A 25,350-nucleotide genomic window follows, 5' to 3' on the forward strand; every position below is an offset into this window, starting at 1 on the left:
GTAAATGGATATTCTGTAAAAATGTGAAACACAGCACATGGGATATTTAGAATAATATCAAGTCGGGGGCCTTAAAGGTTGCAAAAGAAGAAGCTTCCACTTGTCCCTACGCTGTGCATCGAAAAAAGGGGTGTGGTGCAACAGCACCTCTCGATGTCTCCCAACAAGGGCCCTCGAGCCAGAGACAATACACTCAGTGATGAGTAGCCACCCGCAAGAGGACCCCTTCTCCACTCCACAGCTCGTGTCCCTTCACGAAAACTCTGAGCCCTTGGGGATTCGCACCCTCGTATTTTCTCACTCACTGGACTCCGATACAAGAAGGAGAAGGAAAAATACTATCCTGTAATTCATCGGCCCGAAGCTGATATCAAAGCTTACATCCCCCACATGAGGGGGTAGGTATCCATCACTTGGGATGAGTATCGGATGAAACTCGAACAACCGGAACCGAAGAAAATCAGGTGTATAGATACTCTGTTCGTGGGATGGTTTTTTTCCACACGAGCACCAGCCCCTTTTTGACTCACGTGTGGCGTGTAATGGAGCGCTGATGCTCTCGAGGGTTGGTCGGAGCCACAAAAACGTAAGAGGGTGTACCTACGCGAGGCGACGAAAGAGGCCCTTTGAAGGGAGTCTTACAGGGGTAGGGAAACTCCCCGAAGTCAGAGGCGAAGGGGAAAGGAAGAAGAGGATGGTGCAAAGTACCACAAGTACTTCAAGTTGCGTACCTCGACCCTCTGTTTACCTTCATTTTGACGAGTGTCCGAAAAAAAAGTGATTTTTAATGACAAAGTTTGTCCATCTTTGGTTGGAGACTTTGTCAGAAATGTGTGGTGCTGAAGCCACAAAAATTCTGGAGATGCAACGGTACGGCAAAAAATCAAAGATGAAGCCCATAACATTGCTGTTTTTTTCCAGTCCATGCCATTACACGCAAGAGGTTGTATCTCCCTCCTGTCATCCTCCCACTGTTGCACCACTACTTCGGTATGCATCGAGCGAGTAGCTGCTGTTGGTGCAATCGAGGCACACACCCTCCCTGAGCCCTTGTATCCATCACACGTGAGAGAGAGTCTGGTCGAGGGTGGGTTGGGGTGGGGTGGGGATGAAACCTCTGCTCTAGCGCTGGAAGACAGATGCGACGTGAGCCACTGACAAACATCCACCTTTGCAAGTTACACAATCCAGGTATCTACCCTATTTACCCGTTCATTTGGTTGCAAGGACGCATATACTGAGAAGCGGCCAAACTTAAGCTGTTATTGTTTATAATGCATCTGGGGGTGCATTTTTTAATTTTACTCCAATTTCACAAAAATTTCTGTGTAATCTACTAAAATCTACAAAAACCAATGGTATGTTAAAAATCATGTTTGGCAATGCAAGTTCCGGTTTGGAACGTTGCCCTAAACAATAATGTATCTTTACCCTTCTGGTAATAATTATTCTCCTTCAAAAATTACCTCAAACACTCTGTAACGTGCTATTCAACCGAAATTTTTCACAACATTGGAGCTAAAATCACCGAATTTGGAATACAGCTAGTGTACTTACGATGGAAAAGACGTATAGGAACACAGCTTTAATTTGACTACTGGTATATATTTGTGTACTCGTATGACTATTAATCATAGGTAGAAGGACATACATAACTATTATTGCGATACATTGTGGTCGTGACAATTGGATAGTGATTTCGCGGACAAAGTAGTACAGTTCTTATATAAGACTTGTCACGGGGAAAAAGTAGAATAAGGGATGGCATCAAGAAAGACAAGAGTTCATTTTCCGGTGACTTGACGAGCAATCGCTTCCAAACAATTGACAGTGTAATTGCCATTGTAATTGCTTTTGTTGGTGTACGTATAGCGTATACCTCATATATGCTTATACGTAGAAGGGAGGAAAGGAAGCGTTTGCGTGTGGGAGGAAGTTGGATGGGCGAGTTAGTGTTGGGGGACGCACGAAGAGGTGGAGGTGCAAGAGGAAGGGAGACTGAAACGCGTGTTTGAGGAGGATCTCCCGAAATCTTCTGGTTACCCGCCATTAATCCCGAGGCGAATGGTTGCACTGCCCGAAATTGCGTACACTCTTCTCTGTTCTCTCTCTCCTCCTCTTCCTTCACTCTTGCGGATCGCTATTACCACACACCCTCGTCGTCAGAGCGAATACGCGCTTACTCGTCTCTCTGTTTCGTGGTCAAATTCATAACTTTTATGGTGTCATTGACGTAAGTGTAAAACATGTAGTTTGAAGCGTCCTTTAAACACATAATGTGCAGTGTATCGCTACGAAGAACAATAGTTAGCGTGAGGTTGCACATAAACAGTCAGAAAAATGGAGCCGTACGCATATCGTTTATCTTTTCACCATCAAGATTATTAGTTACGGCGTCGTTGTATTTGTACTCAGTAAACAGTACCGGTATTTTACAATAGCTGCAAAACGAAGCATTAATTTCTTCTAAGCTAACGGAGAGTATTGTTCAGCGATTCTGATGTATGGGGGAGTTTTGCTGAAAAAGTAATATTTAAATGTAATATCAAAGTTGAGAAGAAAAAGAATTTATTGAGAGGAGGTGAATCAATGAGAGACCACGAGGTAGCAAGTACAGCTGTAGGTAGGAAGGGGAAGAAAAATGCATTGGCGATAAGAAACTGGCGGGTAATGCTGCTCTGAGATAACAACAAGACTGACGCAGTCGATGAGAGCTACGATCCCAAAAAAAAAAAAAAAAAAACGTAAAACGATATGCCGCATAGATAGTGCGTGATAAATGAAAATACACCAAAGATACCGATGAGATACATGAGAAAAAAAAAAAAAATGAAATTTTTTACGTTTTGTGTGCTAAAAGATCGGTCAAGATGCTACAAAAAACTCCAAGGACAACAAACAACAGCGACGGGAGAACAAGAGGAGCCGAGCGTGAGTAGATGACTTGAGCTTACCCCTAAAAACAACACTTTAATCGATCCCAAAAACACTTACCAATAAAAACATGTTCATCCGATAACCAAGTGCTTACACGTTTTCTTTTTTACACCAACACCGATATAAATTATTGCTCTACTCCATGTGGATGTGTAAGTCATTATGTGTTATGGAAGTTAGCTTCGTATAAATGATTGTATCAAAACTTTTTTCTTCATCGTGTATTTCACGAAAATTCAAGAAAAAAAGCAGTCCCAATTAAGGGTGAAAAAGAAAAACAAATCGATAATCGTAGATTTATAAATATGTTAATATATACATTCAGGGGTGAGCTGGAAAGCAGAGGGTAGTAAAGCCACGCGGCTATTTTGCCGATACAGTACCTACCTGAGGTGCGAGGCCGCATAAAGGGACCCACCCTACCCGACTTTCTCACGCCATAGACTTTGTGGCGGAGAATGTTAATTAATGATGTAATTAATTTTGCGGCCGGGGCGACACTTTACCAATTCCTCGCTCGACATTATGCAGAAACCCTCCTCTGCCCCACCCTTTTCTCTCTGATGTACAAGATACACGCGCCAGTGCATATTTCGAAAAATTTGCCTGCCTTTCGTCCCTTCCTTTCCCGATTCCTGTGCATTGACCTTTTTGGTTTTTTAAAAGTAATTACTCATCTAAAAGCACATTCGATCGATTGTTTGCCAAAATGGTTGAATCAACTGCACTTTTAAATCAATACAGTTCTTGCAGTGATTGGATTTTCGACTGATTGAAAGTCAATTTGATTTTGCAATATAGCTTTGTTGTCTCGTACTTTTTCCAGTGGTCAATATTGATGATTCTGTTTTTTTTTTGAAAAATAAATTGAACCAATATTTGTTTCCATGCCATGTTTTCCTAAAATGTTGTAAATCGAAAATACCGTTCATTTCAATTTATCTGTTTCAACAACTGCGTGTTGGGGGTGAAAAATCGTGAAATTTACAATAACTAATAATTTCAAAAGCGTTAAGTAATGTAAGAAAATAAAAAATAAATCGAGTCCATGCGCATCTGTGTCATTAATTAAGTAGTTTTTTAAATTAAACGTTAATGAAGACGCTTTTAAATGGAAGCGCGTTCATCAGTTCGAAACAACAGATGATGAATGAAAGAAAAATTTTATTCATCCAATACACAAACGCGAAAATTAATGAAAAGAACAATGCAACGGAGATGAATCTTTCAGAGGATTCGAAAAATAATTAATTGTAAGTAAACAACAGATGATGGCCTAAATAAATCCAAGTGTTCCAAGGGGGGGGGGAGAAAAAAAGGACGAAGAAAAGTTATGAATTTCCGTGCTCTTCTTGGCCGTGCCATTAGTCGGTGACCCGTGGCGTCGAGCTTAATTAAGTGGAAGCTCCCACGCCGTACTTACCAGGTTAATATTCTAAACAAATGCACCATGAGCTCCGCTGAAAGCTGCGAGGGGCCGGAGAAGGAGACGAGGCGGGTCGCACGCGCCGGGCGATTAATTAAGGATTACGTTGCTCCGAGGGATTTGCAGGCGAGGCGAGAATCTTTTGGGCCTTTCAAAGGATGGAAAAACAAGACGGGATATCCCATTGCAAAGCGAACAATGGGAGCGTGACTCGGATGGTTTTTGCTCTGCTCCACGGGGGCGGGAAAAATATACGGCACAGATGCTTCTTTGCCTCCTGCGCTAATAATTCCCTTGCACAGTTTAATTTAAATTTCACCTTGGATCGAAGAAAAATAATAATTAGTTTGTTTGAAAATCAAATCTAAGTAAAGTTCAATTGGCGATACTTTGAAGACCAATTTCCCGAGCATCTTAGAGGTGCGTGGTAGAGTCGAGAGAACAAAAGTTTCGAAGGGCCTCTCAGAGCTGATGGAAAGCTGAAAATGCAGAACAATAAATCACAGCGTGGAAGTAGGAGCGGAACCCTCTCCCTCTGCACATCTTCTCCCATCGCAGGTTCTCAAAGTTTTTCTGTTGTTAATTGGCTGATTGTATGAAACAAATTATTTCATGCAGGTGGAAGTCGTCGTCAACAAAATAACTTGAAGTTTAAGTATTGGTATGGTTTGTGCAATTATGGCCAGAAATGGCACTTTGCTGTATATATCTGACTCATACTACTCTGCGGATACACACACGCAGATTTTTATCTTTTTATTTTTCCTTCGCGCTACAAGTATACTTAGTATGCTACAGCAAAGGTAAAGCCGCAATGATGCAAGGGAAGATGTGTACGATAACTTGCTTTTGATCAAACCTTTGTTTCTCTCTTTAGCTCCTTTTTTCGCGGTTCAACTACACGCTTTTTATTTACACATGTGTTGGGCGTGTAAACGAAGCAAAAGCCAAATGTGATCTTACTTTTTTCTTGCTCTCCTCGAAGCATGTTTTGGCCATACTCGAGGTAATCATGCACGTAAGGGTATACAGTCTACTCTCGCTGATGGGTAGTATATGATAGTCGTATCGAAACTGGGGTAATCTAGGAACATCCGATTCTCCGCGGAAAAATAGGGCGATACTCGAGCGCAAAAGGGGTCGTCCTATCTAAAGACTATACTTTAAAAAACAAAAAGAAGAAAAGAAAAGCAGATAAGAGGATACGGGAGTATAACCATAAGCCGCAGATAAGATCTTCCATTTGCAGATCGAAGCTATCTCCGGTAAAGCGGGGTATTGTGGGCCGAAAATTTCCGAGGAATATTTTCGGTGCACCTTCGGCTTTGGGAAAATAAAAAGGAGAAAAAAAAAGAAAAGGTAAGAGGAGGAAAGTGGAGCTTTGCACGTATGGGCTGTCGATAAATAAAGGGACGCTGTTACTATAGTCTAATGCTATACCATAGCCGAGTGGGTACGTGGTATTTGGCAGATCGCCGGGGCGCGATAAAATAATCGCTTACGACGTGCCCTTTCTTCCACTGCCGCGCCGCGAAAGGGTCTTTTTGGCCTCTTCCCGCATTGCCTTTCCTCTTCGCACGCGCCTCTCCTTCTTCAGTTTGGATCCCATTCCAACCCCTCCAAACTCTCGAGTCGGTGTACCACGACGATGCGCCACTCTGAGATGAAAGATTGATGGGTAGGCCCCTCTAACGGTACCTATATATATACAAGTGGTGGTGCACTACTGTCTGCACCACTTGGGCATGGGCCGACGCTTATGACTCGGCAGCACTGCTTTTTTCTCTCTACCTTCCTTCCTCTTTGATTTTCGCTATTATTTGTTCTTTCAATGTACGTACTATTGTAAAAAATGTTGAACTCATGTATTTTTCTGTCTCTGCCTTTCTTCAGCCATTCCAGACATAGGCACGAATTTATTTTGTTTTAAAACCTGTTTTTCTGCTTTTGAGAGGGAATCGTAAACTGAGGGTATTGAAAATCTAAAAAAGTTGTTCCAACTTTTGAAATAGTCAAAGCAAAGCAGAAGCACGATTTTTGTAACAGAATACACTAACTTTACACACAGTTTTTAAATCTTTCTTAAACCAGCTTACATAGCACAGTTGGAAAAGTACGAAAGCCTCTGATGAGTTTTCGTATCCTCTAGAAGAGTTGAATGTTCGAGACCTTGTACGTCTCGCTTTATAAGTAAGACATGTATGTTTATACTGAGACGACCAGTAGGCCCAAATGAAATGACAAAATATAAAAGTCTTTAAAATATATCGATCCGTCTTATGAAGCAAAGGTAATTTTTTTTTTTAATACATTGTACTGATTTTTATAGATCGAATTTAACTGCATAAGAGGTCGAAAGGGCTCCTCCGTACGTAATTTACGACCTGTCACTGCGAGCTGTATACGAATAGAAGCTCGAGTGTTTGACATAGGGGCGAGGAGACACCAGTCACTAACTAAGCTCTGAGTCCTACAGGATGAAGCCATAGCTGAAGGGTACAATCATTACTGTTTGCGTAAGTCCTTCAACAACAGTGGGCTCACGCTCCTAAGGCGGGAATTAAGATACACCGCAGATGAATGGGACATTTTGGGCTTCGTGTGGGAGAGGCAGGGTTGAATAGAGTAGCAATTCATACCAATATAAATTCCAGTCATACACAACTAAATAATTTACCAAAGAGTTACGTGTATCGCACGAGGTGACGATGGAGATGAATTATGGAAAAGATGTTGTTGCTTGTCCCAATTCCATGAATAAACTTCATAAGTAAACTGACCAACAATTATTCAGTAACTTATTGTCAATGTCTTTAAAAATTTATTACGAAAAATTGCAAATCGTAAAAGTATAAAAAAGAAAAAGGCACTGAACAGCCCGTGAGGGTGCATTTTCAAAGCAACGCCTTGAATTATTGAGCAGCCCAACTCCTGCCTTTGTGTCAATGCACCGGAGCCCCCATTAGTATTTCCAGTAATCGCGTTTCAAATTTCAAATTCAATTTCATCGGACGCTCAATAAGTGTTTTTCACACACTTGTACTATCATAAGATCAAGAATCATCGAGACGGCCATCCTAGCAATGCTTCGTAATTATTTGGCTATAATTAAGTGAAAAAAAAAAAAAAAGAATTAAAATCTACGATTCCAACCCGCAATGAAAAACTCGGGGACTCTCGCGTTCCGCTGCCTGTCAATAAGAAAGAGAGAAAAAAGCAGGTGTACTATCAAAACTTTGTTGGGGAGGGGGGGGGAGACTTTGTCGAGAAAAATTACCCGCTTCCGAAGCGAAAGGCAGAGAGAGTCGGGCCAACAGCAGCCAGTAGGTATATCGGGGGGTGTGGGGGCGAATAGCCGGCGATTGTTCCTCGACAAAAGGGGGCTAGACGTACACACACACACAGTGACTCCGGCGTTGTTCGGCGCGAGGAATTTTACGGCTCCAGAGTGCGGTCGCCCGACCACATCCAACTTGGGGAATGACAGTTGTTGGAGCAGTTTCGCACGCAGTGGCACGCGGACCCTAGACCGCACCCATACGCGCACACGTAGGGGTGGGGGGAGGAACTTTTTTTTACCACCGCCTTTTCCCTCCCCCGCACTTTTTGCAAAAACTTGTCTTTATGTGCAATGTTTGGTGTTTTTTTTTTTTTTTTTTTTTTTTTTTTTTATCGCACGTTTCCAAGCACTGTGTGCCACAGTTTTAATCAACTTTGATTCTCCATCGCACCAAACGACGAAACAAAATTTTTTTCAACGCGTAAAATCGTGATGATGCTCCCCATGAAACCTAAATTTAGTGCTACCACGTAAAAAATGACCCACAATAATTCATGTTTCATGTGAATAAGGAAAAAAAGAAATCCACTTACGGAATACCTAATAAGATCGCATCCCTGGCAGGGCAAGTACCCAAGAGGAGCAAATAATATATACCGCAATGAGCACAACAGGCTCGTCCTTTTCCTGTAGCTCGTGGATTTTCAATTTTATTCCCGCGAAGCCCGTAGGGCTGGACATTAATTTCGTTAAGCAAATATAACGCCACCCTCCTCTTCGTCCGCCACTTCTGCAGCAATTTCGGTGGTATTACGCGCCCAGAAGAGAGGAGTAGGAAGGCCAAATGCTCATATTTATTAATTTTTTTCGTGGACGTAGCACCACCACGCGCAACATCATTGAAAAAAAAAAAAGGGAAACATAATCGCCCAGGAAGGACAGTTTAAATATTATACACCCACGAGCAGAACGACAGTCAAACGCTCCTCCTTTGGTTGACTCTCAGGATTTCGGATCGAGCGTGAGCGCGGGCTTTTAATGGCTTATACGCTTACTTTGGCTTTAATTAGAAAGTTACTTTGCTTATTTTTCGCCCCTCCCCCTCTCCCTTGTACTCGCGGTAGACTGCGGCCTGATTGAGTTGGCTAAACTGCTACCGTCAATGTATGCCAGCCTAGGAATTTTTTACTCTGTTTGCTCTTGGTTTCCCTTTACTTTGGCTTTATTTTGAGGGTTGATGCACTCACTGCACCAAATGTTGACTTTAAACTGATGCTCGGATTACGGCATGTTTTCATTGACTATAAACAGAGCCATGTAAATGGCATACCTACGGGTGGAATAACATTTTTTTTCATCAAACGCTACTTATTTGAAATTAAATGTAAAATTAATTATGAACAAAAACCCGAGTGTGAGAATTTTTCCGTTTGGTCAAAGTACCGTATGTACATATGAATGGAAAAGTAACATTGCGGATACAAGCGGCTACTCCACGTACATTTTGAAATCTCTGAAAAACGCAAAATATAGATTAAAAAACACGTTTTTACGCGGTACAACGCTCAAAAATCTATGTCCCGCGTAAACAGTCAATTTTTCTCAACTGGGTCTAGTCAATTTTATTTACATTATGGCATACTTTTTATTAATTTTCATTTTGCTGGGAGATGAAATTTCGATATGAAATCTGATGAGCGAGCCAAGTGGTGACACGATTTTTACTGCCCTCGAAATTCCCAATAAAAAAAAAAGCTTTTGGGAGTGAAGCGCAATTGGGTGCACGAAAATAGAGAAAGGGATGAATTAGCGAGAAAGAGGTACAGCAAAAACGATCGGGAGGTTCGTTAGGAGAAGAGATATTTTTCTCGCGCGTAACTACCGGAAAAGCACCGGTAGCGCTTTCTTTCTTCCACCCCCTTTTTTTTATTTGGAATAGCACTGCAGTGCAAAAGTGCCTTATTTATGTTTCACTCCTCCCGCGCGGACCACCCAGAATTTTTCTCGCAAACTCCAAAATACACGCTAACGAGAGAGAGGTGAGCCAAACGTTATGCGAGCGACCAAAAAAGAAAACCGCTGTCGAAACTCGGTGGGCTGCGAATAAAGTTCGACGCGGCGCCCGTATCTTCCCGCTGAATTTTATATGCGCACCCAAGAGCGCACGTATAGGCTTCTGACTCGCGCAATTAGCTCCGGTACCTATAGGTGGCATGGAAAAGTGGGAGGAAGCTCGAGTGTTTGCGGTGAAATTTCAGCCTCGGCTCGATGTTAACGAACTTGTTTGCTCGTTTGGAAATTCCGACAGAGCTTAACTTCGTCCGAGCATAATGAGCTACGGTATTGGCTGTGGGGGGAAAAAAAATTGGGACACGGCGTGATCTATAACAACGAAACCAGAGTCTTAGGGAAGCCTTGAAGTTCATTTAACTTGAATATTACCAAATATAACCCCTGGGGGGGGGGGGGGTAGAAATCCTGCATCGACGAAAACGTATCGCGTGGATACACGAGTTGCGAAGCCATTCTTTTACGGGCTGTACAGAGGATTTCACGAGAAGGTACGATATCGATTTTGTGTGGATCTGCAAATTTAATGAGGCGATCGTCGTTATCATGCGTGATCTGTTCTTCTCAACCACCTGTTTGCTCGTCCCCTCCCCCTTCATACTCGCGCAAGCTCTTCCTCGTTAATATTATAGGTAGCGCGTGTAGATCCTTTAAGTGTATTTCATATACATATGTGTGTATACGCACTATTGTAGAGGTATAGCAAAATACATCTAGCACGATGTTTAGATGATTTACAATTGAATGAGCAAGACCGGCTACAAATATTTGTCTGACCTCTCACTGTAGTGATCGTTTTTTTTTTCTTTTTTTTTGACACCCTATAACAGCTCAATAAATTATCAGTAGTCATGATAGCACTGTATAATTGTTTTTACAAAAAAATCCTATTTTTAATTATGTGAAAGTAAATAAAGGAAATTTACAGAGAAAGACAAGAAAAGACCAGAATAATGATTTTGCATTTCTTCATCTTTCTCTTTCTCTTTTTGGTAAATAAAAGATTTTGCCGAGATTTCTCATGCACATAGTCACAGCTCAAGGGTGACTATTTACATCCATACAAGTCCACACAGGACGAGAAAGACGTCTTTGCACACCGATTCCAGTGGCTCGTAAAAAATGGGTTAATAACGTTTAATACGATTCGGTCGAGGCTCCAACTGCGCCCTCGACTTATTACAAAGGGAAAAAGCGAGTCCAAGGGGCAGGGGGTGGAGGGAAAAGCTCCGTCTTAAAGGATACTCCGTTGGAGGGAGATTCGCGCTCAGTGCCATGGACAAGGGATGCTGGGGATAATTTTAATCTCCTGCAATTATAGCGCGTCTCTCACAGTCGAAATAATTGCCGGCGTCGCTTCTTCTTTTTCTCCAAAGAGAAATATCCTCCCCCTCCACAGTCGACGGGAATAAAAAGGCGCCGTTAAACTTATCGAGCGTCGAGTGGGTTTCCCTTAACGAGGACTTTGCGTCTGCAGCTCCTTTTTCATCTCCTACTTTGATTTTTTTTTTTTAATATCTGCTCATCTGTAAAGATAACAAGACGTGGCTGAGGAGGTGGAAAAAAATAAGGTTACAGAGGCGTAGAATTTTTTTTCACAATTTTAATAGACCGCGACCTTTTGACTCGGCATGACTGCCCGTGACAATTAATACCGATAAATCAGAGCGATCGGAACTTGTTCGATACCCGTGATTTTAGTTTTCTCCTTCCTCCTCTTTGTCATTTTATTAAAGACGTGTTGCTTACATGTTTTGTAATACTAAAGATGGAAATTTCTTATAGTATTAAAAAAAAAAATCGTCTACTCCACTAAAGTAGAATGATCTAATCAAGACAAATCTGACCTTAGAGACATCCACCCTGTGAACCACAAAATAAATGCATAAACAGATTTTAAAGAAATTTGTGATATTTTAATATGGTAATTCGGGGCTGTTTTTTGTCGTCGATAGTTAAAAACCAAAATAAATCGAATGTTTCTGCTTCGCTCGAGAAAAATCGGTGATACCTCGATGGACTTACCCGTGAGTTCTGGATGTAATCTTGGAAGGGACTTTTAGAAGGCAATGTCAACTTACCTGAAACATAAAAAGATTTGAAAAAATGAATATTTGAAACAGCTACTGCATTTAATTAATAATAATCTTTAAAATTACGCTATAAAAATACTTTCAAAGTTTTTTAAGTGTTACTAACGATCCCCAAATAGTAGCGTTATTGTTCTATTGACACTTTCGGCTTCCCTGAAATTTCAACTGAAATTATATATGAGAGGCAGCAACTACACAAAAATTGGAGAACTTAATTCGTTAATCTACAACGCAATAATTGTATGAGCACACTTTGAGCTTCAAGACGGCAGAGAAGAGTATGATAAGGGTGAAGAAACAAAAGTAGAAGCTGCTTACACTCGATTAAGGGAGGTTTAATTCTCCAAAGACTACCCCTATTTCTTTGGAAATTTTACCGGCTATAATTTCGTTTGACTTTTCTGAAGTTGAAGCTCCGACGATAGATTTGTCTCCTAATTTGATAAAGAGAGTAGATAATGAAACACGATAGGTTATACCACCATTTTTCAATGAATAACTATAAATTTATTATTACATCAGAGACAACTGCAATGTCACAAGTATTCCTTTGAGCTGTAATGTCTATCAATTAAGGAGTAGATATTTGAGGTAAAAAAAGAGAAAATGGATTAAAGAGCTTTTCCATATTATATTACGAACTGCAAAAATCATCGTGCAGCACTATTAATAAGAATGGACTTGATTTTCTTTAATCTATCCCACAATTTTCATTGATCCATAACATGTTACTATTATATTGGTGTCGTACAGTGTAATATCAAAATAAAGAGTTTCATTAGTTTATTGAATACTCATGTGTTTTACTTTTTATTTCCCTTGTGACCTCCAATGTTATTGTTTCAAATTAAATTTTTCATTTGTTAACACACATTTATTTTGTTAAGTTACCATGCATTTACATTTTTTGAGCCATTCGTAGCTGTACCGCCTCACTTGCATAAAAACTGTCCATACTTTGCGCGTACATATAAGCTACAAGCACAGCCGGTTCATATGAACCGAGTGGTATAACTTTTTGCACGAGTGGAGGGAGAAATTTAATAAGGCGTGGACACGTATCGGATGACCCATCGTCCGATCGACTGGCTCGCGCAGCTAAATTATTGAAGCTCGCCCGCACGTTGACCCTTTGTTTTCGCCTCGACGCCCAAGATTTGTCGCGCACGACCACTCCGCCAGTCACTGTCATTTTGTCACAATATTTGCCTACATTTGTTGCCAATACGTCACCCATTCATCGATTTTTTATTCTTGTGACCTTTAATCTACACTTACTTCTTACTAACTTGTAAATTTCTCGACAATGAGACCATTGTGCCCTTTGTGTTAAATATACACTCATCCAAACGATATAACACTCCAGCGGGCAGAGTAGAACTTGACAGCAAGAGCGAGGTAAAAGAAAGGTCATTGTTTTCTGAGCCCAACTCTATTATTATCATTGGGCTTATTATTACTACAATGCTGTATCATAGCAGTTGCACGAGTGCATACAACGCACATAAATGTGCGCATGCATGGCTGGCAGATCGATTCTCCATGCATGAGGTGTATGTGTATACGTGCGAAGGTACAAGTGTGTACATCATCTGTACGCCTTGCAAGAAGAAGGTTGCCGACTGAACTTCATGGATTTTTTAGTGTTATCGATAGAAAGAAAGAGGGGCGAGGTCCTCCCGGACATTGACGTCTACTCTACCACTACTACTATTACCATTTCAATATCCCTCCCCTTTTCTCTCCTACATACCTTGTGCGCCAACTGTTATATACATCGAGGTTTTTTCGCACTGCCTCTAAAGCGAGTCTGCCTCGAAACATCACGAGGGTGTCACTCGAGGGGATGTCTTTATCTTTTATTTATTTGCTCCGGTGCTGAATCGCAAGATTCTTTCTTTACTCGTCCCTTTCATCTTTATGCTTAATAAAGTTTTAATTCCGTGGGGAGCTCGACTCGCTGGCTCGTGTTGACACGTCGAGGAGGGTCCTTGATCTTTTACTTGAAGTATAAAAAAATAAAATGGTGATCAAACTTTGTTATGGTATCATAAAATGGTATCATCACGTTGTACATCAGCGTTTTTTAATTGTTATGAATATCATCGTAACAATTATTATCTCAACAGTAAGAAAACCATCATTCATAATAATAAACTTGGTTGATGAAACATAATGCCTGATTTTTTTATGATGCACGATGATAAACACAATCTCAATGTATTATGAATGTGTTGATAAGGTAGAAGTAAATGGATTGAAAAACAGAGGGATACATTAATTGTAGGGAAACGGGGGGAGAACGATAGGTCTGACCCCATGACGAATTTATCTCGATTGTAAATGATAATCTTAATGTCTGACCAAACGTATAGCTTTACTACTTGCCATCAAATTGAAGCTGGAAAACGAAGCGGTAAACGTAAATACTGATAAAGGAGTATGTATCAAACAATGACTGTGTGTAAAATATCTGATGGAAGGAATAAAGAGAGTACGATCAGTGCATGCTACAATACCGATACAGAAGCGGGTTTTTTCACGTGTGCATACGACGCGTCGTTTTTGTACTTTACAGAAACTGATGTTGGTAATTTAGTCATCGATTATTAATTACCCTCGAGGCGCTATTTTTCAGCCCAAGAGAGGAGAGTCTGCCTTTTTTTCTTCCTTCACAAAATTTTTCTCCTCTCAAATTGAAGCGCTTCCTCTTAATTAGCGCGGCTATCTCGGACCGCCTCTTCATCGGCTGCTACCGACCACTTTTTCATCTACTCCCAAAAAAAAGAGAAAATAGGGGTCTCTTTTTTGTGTTTCTCGGTGACATTAATCATTCCAACTCCTCCGATTTTTCTTCTAAATTTTCCTTTCCCTTAACAATGTATACACACTTAGAGACACGCGCTTCTCGCAAAAGCTGGTATTTTTCCCTGAGTTGTCTTTATCTTGTGTTATTCATGGCCTTGCTCTATTTTTTTCTACTTAACTGTTAAAAATTGAGTAACAAAATATTTTGGTTCAGTTACACGTGCATAGCCAATGAGGCAACTCGATAAACTCCACATAAACGCTCGAATCAGTTTCCCATCTTCTTTTGATTAAAACGTCCTCCAAACGACGGGTATAGATCGATCGGGTGACGCAATATAATATCGAAAGCACCACTTACCCCACACAGATCGCAAAATAAGTGAACGAGCTTCACGCCGATGGTACTATAATCTCGGTAACTCTCGCCGCGTAGTCCAGCGCGTAAAGCATCGGAACTGCGGTCGATTTGCCGGCGGGGATGAATGGGAAGAAAGAAGCGCCAGGAGTGCGGATGGAGGAGATCGGAATAATTCGCCGGGCGGGTGAAATCTCTCGAGCTGCGTGGTAATGTTGACTAAGTGAGTTGCGGAAGCTCTCGACAATGCACTCGGTGAGAGATTTTCGCACGATCGAACTCCCTCGTTCCGTTGCACGGAGATGCGGTACATCCTCTCGATAAGCTTCAAACAATTTCCTTGGGAAAATATTCAGAGTTTTTTTTTTTCTTTGGCTTTAAAAATAAAATGGTTTCGTCACCGTCTTTCGTTTCTCCTCGAGCATCCGTATGTCCGTATGGGTGGTGCGCATCAGCAGTGGACGAGGAGAGCGGCTTTGGCCCGAGTTTTTTTTTTTCCAAGACTAAGCGTAAAAAGTCGGACGAGCGATTGCACGTGTATACAAGAAAAACCGAGGACGGTCAATCGGAAAAGTGAGGATTCCCAGTCGCCTCTCGTGCGACGGTCGCATACACAATCCCAAGGAAAAAGAGACGTAGAGTGTAAGGCAAAACGAAAAAAAGTACGAGAGTCGGACCATATCTCTTGATCACGAGCTGCTGCTGCATCGCTACGGTTCACTTGTATATCAACGGTACAACATTCTCGGGCGCAATAGGTCGGGGCAAATGTAATCCGGAGGAAAAAGTCTGGCTCTGCTTGTTTCAAAGTAACATCTCAAGGTGTGTCATATTTTTCCAGCAAATCAACCTGATTCAATCATCAGCATAATGTAAGTGTGTTGTGTACAGGGTACTAAGTGCTCAACAAGCCTCTCTCGTGTTTGCACAAGCGAATCTTCAGAGAACTTTCGTAGCCGCTTAGTCATCGCAGTGACTCGAGAAAACGGATGTAATCAGACGCCATTTGGCTGCGAAAAATCAACACCGAGGGGGTAAATTGAACTTTATGACTCCTTCCGTCATCGGAGTTGCACAGAAAACAAAGTTTTGAGGATTAGTTTTTCCAAGAAAAATAGTGCAACCAGTCGCTGGATGGTTTGGCACTTATTTGCCAAACAACTCTAGAACTGTACGGATGTGGTGGCTTACGGACATAAAAATAAAAATTCTAGTAGTTATTTTTTTCATCTTTTTTATTTTTATTCATTTATTTGTTTATTTTTTTCAAGAAAATGTAATCCCTCCATCTAATTATAAAGAAACATTTGGTGTTCAATTTAAATCACGATACGAATACTTAGTGTTTACTTGAGTGTTAAAAATCATCTGTATAATTATTCAAGTCACACAAACGCTCTTTTCTTTTTTATTTTGTTTGTTTTTCTTTGTCCACGTACACCTTTTCCTCGAGTTACCTCGTCAATAACAGAAGGTCGTAGTGCTCCCCTGTACCTGTTATTCAGGTACACACTTACAGCCAAATGAGAGACAGAGAGGCTGCACCACCGCAAGTTTATCTTGTTTGGCTGCTCTGCAAACGCATCCCATGAAATATGTGACAAACTGCCGCCGTCGACGACTAATTAGGCACGTTGGTGAGCCATCGTAGGTGCGTAGTCCTTTTCCAGTTAGCCGAATACGTGGGCCAACTCCTTCATCCTTGACTCTTCTTTGCTCACTGGCTCATGCAAATATTGGCTTTTACGTCTTATCCTTCCTCCGACTCCCATATTTTTCTACCGTCTGCGTATTCAAAGATTCATCCGTCCCATCCTTTGTGTTCGTGCTTGCGGCGACTTGTCCTCTGATTTTGTTTCCTCTCGACCACGCCCAAGTCTGAACTAAAAGCCAAAATTCAGGGAGAAAAAAAAGGGCTTAGCGAAAAATTGCACGCGGCTATCAAAGGTGAAAGAGAGCGTACACGCCGGGGATTGTTCCGCCTATCCTCGTGTATCTCGAGTGAGCATTTTTTTTTATCTTCCCTGGGCTTTGGATTCGAAGTTGAGCGTAGTTTTTTTCCCCGGAGCACGTTCCCTTTGTGCATGCAAATGGACAAGAAAAAGGCAGCGGTGAATGAAATTTTAAGCTGGTTCGGTAGGTTACCGTCCAGGCAACAATGCGTTTGATAAATAAAAATTTTCTGGGTAGGTGAGCGCTCTGTTTCTCGGAAAGCAAAACAAAATTTTTTATCAATTCTGTTTCGTTATACAAACGCAAAGTGAAAGGAAATACTAAAAATATACCGTTGCGTTTTATTTTTATTCTTTTTATGCCAAAAAGACAGAAAAAATTTTTTTCGTTCTGTGGGTCAGTAAAAGAGAACGTTTGATCAATTTGCCATACTCAAAGTTAAGCGAAATCACTATTATTCCGTTTTATTTCCTTTTTGTTTCAAAAAAAAAAAATAATTAGTTTCTCTTTGTTTCACTGAAAAAAAAAAAATAATAATAAATAAATAAAACAAAATCACATTTATTCTGTTTTATTTTCAAAAATTAAAATAAAAAGGCCTGGCAAGTTGTGTAATAAGTATACAATAGAATAAGTTATATTCAATAGAACTTTGAGTTGTATCAATCTTTGACACGAAAGCTCTATTTAGAGTAATTTTATTACATTTATATAAGTGAAAACTTCATCGTTCCTTTGAAAGGTTTTCAACTATCAATGGGTTGTCAACGACCTCTACATGATACTCATAAAAAATAGTAACTCTCCAAAGTAGCGTATACATGTTTAATAAAAAGGATGAAAGTCAAGGATGCAGTTCCTTGTACTTTGTCAAATAATATCGAAGCATTGTTAATGAAACACCTAGACACTAATGAAACGCACACACACCAACTATCAGTCCAAACACAATCTCATTCTTCTCGGTCATAATAAAAACTGAAAGAAATTTAAAGGCAAACACAAAGAGTCCCGGGTAATCGCAAGAAAAGCGCTGGACAAACAACAGCCGGAAAATTAAATCGGCAGCCCACGAGTGGTCGGGCAAACTCTCGATCGGTTCTCACAGGCGCGTGCGGATGGACCCGGAGATACAAATTAGACGGACCATTCGGTCCACTGCCGTGGAATTCGATCAACCCTCGCAACTACAGGTAACTGCTATCCAGTGCGTGTACCTACGTGCGCACTTCGCTGTTTACAAAGCTTAGCCCTGCCGTTGTCACACCCCAGCCTCCCCCTCCAACTCTCCAATCGCGTGTAGCACCAGCCACTGGCGCTTTCGATTTGCAAACAGAGACGCGTGAGGGTCGCCTATTGTATGTTTGCCTACTCGCTCGTGGATCATTGCCTGCGCAAAAGTTTGTAAAGCAGCGGTGAGACTCTGTGGCGCCACACGAGTTGAGTGGCTTTGCGGTTGATATAATTTCTATTCTTTTTTTCTGATGCTTCGGTTATTTTTCTTTTAAAGTAATTCCAAGTTTCCGATATAAAAGCATGGAATGGAAGCTCATTTTTTCTTAATCAAAAAATAAAACTTTCATTGAAGTGCATTCGTAAAAAATTTACTTAAAAATGTTTATTTTTCCGTCAGACGATCATTCATAGCGAGCAGTCACATTCTCGAAATTCAGACGAAACTTTTGGCTGAACACACGCTTTTGCATCCCTCGCGCTCGAGTAACTCAATTTTTCGCACCTCCTCGCCTTTGCGCTGCTGCTCGCGTTTTGATTTAATCATACGCGTAGCCCAGAAATACGGTCTGCGGGGCTCATTGGGCGCATGAAAAAGTGCAAAGTTTTTCATTCGATCAAGCGATGAAGTTTGGTTCGGTTACATTACGTACCTACGTATATATGGGTGTATTAGTGTGTGAATTGATGCTCAACCTCACGATGCCTTTTTATTTGCTATTTGCAAAAGTTTGAGTCTTTCGCCGAGCCCCTCCATTGTATGTATACATATGCACCTTGTCTGACCACACGCGTATGTTACTACTGCACTGAAATTAAACAAGTTGCAGTCTACCGTGTGGGTTGTTTTTCAAAGTTGGGGAAAAGTTCATTTCACAAAACACGAGGACCTCCTCGTGGCACCTGCTTCCAGCGTACCACCGGGAAGTTACAGTTGCTGCTTTTAAAACAAATTTTGTCGGCGAAATTCAATTAGTACGTTTGCCAGTACGCTTTAGATTATTCTCTGGTTTTACTTTAATTTCCTCACTTAGAAATTAAAATAGAACATCAAATGCAGCTTTTATTCAAGGCGCTTTCAGGTACACATGATATACCAACAGTAAAAAAAAATTACGAAAAAATTCGAAATGGATCTTGAGAGAAAAACAAGAGGCGTATCGTGACAGGAGCCAATCTTGACTGTATCGTCTAGCGTATTCCGGAACTGCTGTTTGCTCGTGGCTTTAAACCATCAAAGGAGAGGGGAAGTCCCGACAAAGAAAAACAGACGATTATACGCATAGGACGAAAAAAACAGTAGCACATCGTATAGCAGGTAGAGCGAGTCTTTAAAAAAAAACGGCGAGTCAAAACACTGCAGTGATGCGTGTATTTCAGATGGAAGCAAAGAGGCGTGGCCCGCAGCTACGTTGTTTATTTAAATGCATCGTTCAAATGTCCCTTTGTTATCATTGGCTCGTTTAATTGGCAGGATTAACTTGCTTGTTATTTGCTTGTTTGTAATTTTATTTTTGACGTCACTTTTGTAGCACAGCTGTGCAATGGATACCTCATGATATTTCAACAAACAAAAGTACATCCACCTTACCACGGACACTAATTTATTTAAAAAATAGGAAAGCTGACCACCTTAGAGCTAAACAAATCGAGTACACACAACTACTGCGTGTCTAGTGAATCTTCTTAAAATACTTCGAAAAAAAGAGTCTTAACTTTGGGAAAGTATAGCCCTTCCTCTTTTGCCCCAACATAAATGCTTACCAGCATTTAAGAAGAAAAAAAAAAAAAAAAAAAAGCTAGAGGGTTGAAATTAGTGCCCGTTCGACATGTTTTTATTTGCCTCCGAGCTACCCAATGTTACGAGAAATTTAATGGAGGAAGGAACGGATGGAAGGAGGCAGGGCTACAAGTATCCCCTTTACGGTACAGTGCACAACACGATGTTTACGCGCGAGTGTGGTACGAGTCTTGTTTGTTTGTTTTTTTTTTTTTTTTTTTTTTTTTTTTACATTGGGGAGGAAAGAGCCAATGCTTACAAAAGTCCCGAGTCGAGGGGGAGCTTTTGTCTATGCGCTGTTGTGCACTTGAAATGCCATGCGAGTGACAATGTGTGCACATGGGCATATAAGTAGGTACGCGTGAAGCACCAGGTCTCTGCATGAGGCTGGTGTGTTGAGTGATAGGCTTCGGGGGCGAGTTTAGGAGTACCAGTGCAAGGGAGTTTTTCATTTCTTTTCAAGAGGCTCCATGTTTTTTTAATCCTATATTCGTTGAAACGCACAAGCATGAAGATGTACCTAAATTGTTCATTACCCTTGCCATCGAAAAATCACAGAGTAATATTTCCATCATCTCTGAATGACTTTTTAATCGATCGTATGTCGTTAATTGCTCTGTCAACCTATAGATAAGAAATTTTTCGAGGTAAAAGCCGATTAAAACCATTACAGATTTATTACACTCGAAGGGAAAAAGCTCTCCTCGCCACATTTTGCTGCGGCACTATTTTTTTTTTTTTCTCATCCCTCTCTTCCACCACTATTTAACTCCCACTGACTACTACTTCTACGGCAATTCCGCCCACATCGCGTGCTGAACCTCCTCTCTGAAACGCATAATTCATGAAATTCCAGCGACCCCGTAAAGATTTCCACCTGAATTTTTACTTTTCCTCACTCATTTTTTTTTTGTTCCCTATTATTTTCAATGCCTCCTTCCTTCCTATTCTCCGGCTGTTTGCCCATAAAACTTTCAAGCTACTGCAAGTTCAAAAACTTTTTTACTGCTAATGGAATGACACAGATAAAATAAGGGTCCTCACAGTACCTTATCCGTGCAGTTGCCTATTTTCATTTTTTAGTACACAAGCAAAAAAAGATGCCCCATTAATTGCATTTCTTTTATTTTCAACGCTTCGCTATGAAAATTTCACACCGCAACATTTAGTAAAAATTCAGTAAAGGTGGATTTTACAAAAATAACACACTTAATACCTTAAACCTTCCGAAGTTACAGCATTCGAGAGGGCGAAAACTATGAAATCACTGTAACAATGCAAGTAAACAACCTAATAACAGCACATCTTTTTTCCCCTTCTTTTTGACCTATAATTTAAGTTCCTTTTGTGTACCATCCTCCAAAGTGTCCTATTATTCGATAAATACGCGCGTTCCCATTAATAAAAGCAACCCATATTATCGAACGGGTACAGTAACAATACAATAATGAAAAATTGCACCGCAGACAATACGCGTACCCACATACGGAAGAAAACCAATGACTCATTGTTCAATTTGATATTCGAGTTTATCAAAGCGTGTAGCGCTCGCAAGTGCATCCGTTTGCATCAACTCGCCCATAAAGGAGTTACAATCCCGCGAACGATGCACACGTGGCTGCTCGCGATATCAATTTCAGCGTCAGCTCGATTCTTACAAATTTTCCGTAAATTCGACGACAACCAAGTAATAACAACACTTTTAATTTTTGTTTTCACTAGCGGCGAACATCAACATACACGGAGCTGTATTTTCTCTACATTGTATCAATACCAGAATTTATACGGCGTACCGTAGGCGTGGCGGAATATTTTGTTTTGCTTGCAAAAAATTAATTAAACTCCGTGTAGCTCACAAACATTTTTTTTTTTTCACTACACTCGTACACAAAACATTGAGCACTAATTAAATGGGAGACATAACAGACGGAACTCATCAGTTTGGAAGCAAATGGCACAATTGTACGCATCAAGTTTAGTCGAAAAAAAAAAAAAAAAAAAAAATACTCTTGTGTTATATTTTAAATGACGAAAATAAATCAGACCCCTATCTCGTGTCGACCAACCTCACTGCTTGTACTCCAACCAACCTATATTCCAGAATCACAATATCACGGGAGACCCTCCAGGGATCGAGACAAGATTCACTTGTACATAATAGATGAACGCCGAAAAATGGCCATTGGTACTATGGGGCTCCAATGGTTGTGCAGTTACGTGGATAACACTTAATTATCCCTTGTTACGGGCAACAATTGCTACCAGCAATTTTATGAGCAACGCGATTACACTAAATGTAAAAACGTTCTCTATCATCGACTTTTATTGACCACTTGCGAAATAGCCATTAGTCCAGTCACGATGTAGTTAATAAATTTCTCATCACCTACACAGATTTATAATCGTCGTACAGGTGCCTCGTTGTCCCAAGATATGCAGTCGATAAAGAAATAAAATTTGAAAAAAGGCAAACTACCGCCACTGTGTATAGGTGTGATGCCCACTCGGTGCTGCTGCTGTAAAAGCTAAAATGTAAAATGTTGCTTTTTATGTCTCATGTGGTGGCACTAGCCATTTTCTGAACCCTTATTCGTTTGCCGCTATTGTTCCTACCTGTCCTTCAATAACAAAGGACGCTTTGGTTGATAAAAGAAAGGAAGAATGGGAGGAAAATTTTACGGTGCGGCCCGACCAGAAGGCATCCAAAAATCGATGCCCATCTATTTCCAAACCGACTAACGCGATTGTACAACACCTCACTGCCCAGAAGAAGAATAAGTTCAGGTAAATGGCAGGTGGGTAGACGGGCAGGGTCAGGAGGTGCGATTATCGGAGATTAAATTTAGCACGAGCATCGGCAGTGCCACCGGCGTCCGGCCGATAATGTTTGTTCGCTGTACCGCCTGCAGCCATTACGACGACGATTATTCGCACGAAGAAGCTGCTGCTCTGTCCACGCTTGTTACAGCCAGTTGATCGAAAAAATGTGAGATCGACCCTCAGTGTTGACCCATGTGGGGCTGATTTCTCAATTTTTTGTACCTTGCATGAATTAAAAGTATCCGATTAGTTTAAAATTTAAAGGGTTACTACTTTTTTTTTTCACCACGAGTGAATAAAAATGTGGCGCACGAGAGAAATTTCAATAACAAGGACAGCCTCGTCGTTAGAGTTGTGCAGTGGTAGGACATGTATAATAACTAGTGAGTTCGTGTGTTTTTTCATGAAAAAAAAAAAAAAAAAAAAAAAATTTTCTCTCGTGGTTTGTACACATTGCGCGAGATACTTGGAAAAACCGCAGGTACGCAAATGAACAATACAGCAGCAACAACTTTGGCAACAAACGCACTTGCTGGTGGAAAAAAAAAATTTATTTCTTCTTTTCAGGAAAACAAACGTGAAACTTTACCATTCGAGCAGTGCTCTACAGCGTGCGTTCATTATTCTTACAAATAATTGTTACAGTCCCGTGTCATTAAGAAAATCCCTTTTCAGGACTATCATTCGTGCGTGAAAAATTACAAAAACTTCATCCTTCTCGTTCTCGTAGCAGCACAAATACAAGCAGGAAGAGAAGAAATGAAGGTAAAAAATAAACAAGCTTTCCTTCCAAAAGAAACTTCAACATACCCCTCTCAGTAGACGAACAAGAACCAGGAGAAGGAGGCGACGAAGAAAAAGTAACAGCGAAAAAAAAGAAATACCGGGAGGTAAAAAAAGGCATCGAGAAAGAAGCAAGACCAAGAGAGATAGAGAGAGAGATAGAAAAAGATGTATAGAAGTACAGAGCCACTCAGGGAATTTGTCCCGAAGCAGATTCTCGTTAGTCGTACAGGTGAGGGAGGAAGAGAGCCATGTGCTATACGTATGTGTACTGGCTGTTGTAGGTATATACTTTGGCCTTCCTACTCCACGGCTATCTTTTACTACTCTCCCTCGGCCACCTACGAGCACCAACTCGGTACACCTACACACACGAAAAGTAGGTCGCATGAAAATAGTACTGCGATGGTACTTGAGGCAACACAGTCGCCCTCACCTATTACCACCTACTGCACGCTGACCCTCTCCCCATACACATTCGCTCTTTTTACAGAACCACACTTATAGACTTGTGTACACGAGGACTCACCATAATATCTTTCAAACACACTTTGATTTCCTCTACACTTGTCATCCTCGCATTTACCAGCACACACATTTATTCTCTAGTTGGAGAGACGCGAGGACGAGTGAAAAAAAAATAAAACCCTCTAAAAATCATTTCTCTTGCTCCAAGGAAAAAAGGGGGTGGTGTGACGATGGCTCACTCACCGCTTTTGCCGGTCGGTGTGAGGGCACTGGGCAGCCTACTCGTGGGCTCGGGCGCCGGGTATATGGGGTCGCAACACTCGCGCTCCGGGAACTCACTGGCCCGGCATTGGCCCACAAAGCCCGTCCACGTGGCCAACATCAAGTACAGGAGCACCACCAACAGCAGCACCGGTGGTGTCCGGTATCCGCTGTTGCAGCCGATCCCCATATTTGCTCTTCTCGCGGAGTCTCGATCAACACATCAAAAGACTCCAGCTGCTGCCCCTGTGCTCGCAGCTTGTATACCTTGGCATGACGTGCATGTCCTTTCGATTTGGGTATCAATCGCCTCGCGGTGCTTCTCTGGTCCCCTTGAGCCTCGACATATCCTGTCCCCACTTGAGTGAATTTTATAATTCAAGGCTCGTGGTCCGACACCAAATTCATCGGCTCGTATGTTTTCAGAGAAGGAAAAGAGTAAAAAGACACGACGGATGGCTCGGCAAACACAAACACTGGCACTCCCATGTTGAAATTGAAAAAACAAAGACACGTTGATCCTCGGATTTTGTACCGCACAATAAAACGGACACACGCGTGCACTTAACAAACAACACGTGTGTGGCGGTGGACGCGAGCGACTCGCACGTCGCGCCAAAGCGAGAAACGTCGGCAGACTGGGGCGCTTCACCTTTCGAGCTTTGGCGCGCTCTACCTCCACCACTGGATGCGTGTGTAGGGGGTGCCCGCATCGCCCCCTACCTGCGAGCTTTGGTACCTATACCCATCTGGCTCTTTCAACCCCCCACTTGGGGGTGGGGCTGGTAGTTGTACGGCAGGTGTATCCTTCGATCTTCCTCTCTTGCTGTGGCCCGCTCTGACCTCGTTCCTTTCTCGTCGGTCGTTCTATACTGCCGCTATGCCCACTGCAGTGGGCTGTAGGGCACGTATACGCCAGGTGTACGTGTTGACCTTTCGGACGCGTGTGCCACTCTTTTCTCTCTGCCAGCGTTCATTTTCTTCTGGTTTTATTTTCTCTTTTTCAAATATTTTTTTGTTGAGTTCACGATTAGTACAGTACCGGTCGACCAGTGATGGAAGCAATAAGATGTCCTATAC

At 41.5% G+C, this 25,350-nt stretch overlaps 1 protein-coding gene across 1 annotated transcript in view; it reads right to left on the minus strand.

Moving 5' to 3' along the window:
• Gfrl (Glial cell line-derived neurotrophic family receptor-like) overlaps positions 1-24,889 on the minus strand; it is a 143,592-nt gene extending 118,703 nt beyond the window's left edge. The window contains exon 1 of the mRNA XM_089595495.1: positions 24,253-24,889. Coding sequence (XP_089451621.1) covers positions 24,253-24,460 — 208 coding nt within the window. The 5' untranslated portion in view covers positions 24,461-24,889. The remainder of the gene's footprint in view (positions 1-24,252) is intronic.
• Positions 24,890-25,350: the final 461 nt, after the last annotated feature.

The sequence above is a fragment of the Copidosoma floridanum genome, unplaced genomic scaffold (genome assembly GCF_036245765.1).
Source record: "Copidosoma floridanum isolate Cflo_tuat_1 unplaced genomic scaffold, Cflo_Japanese_pri ptg000025l, whole genome shotgun sequence".
In the NCBI taxonomy this organism is placed as follows: domain Eukaryota; kingdom Metazoa; phylum Arthropoda; class Insecta; order Hymenoptera; family Encyrtidae; genus Copidosoma; species Copidosoma floridanum.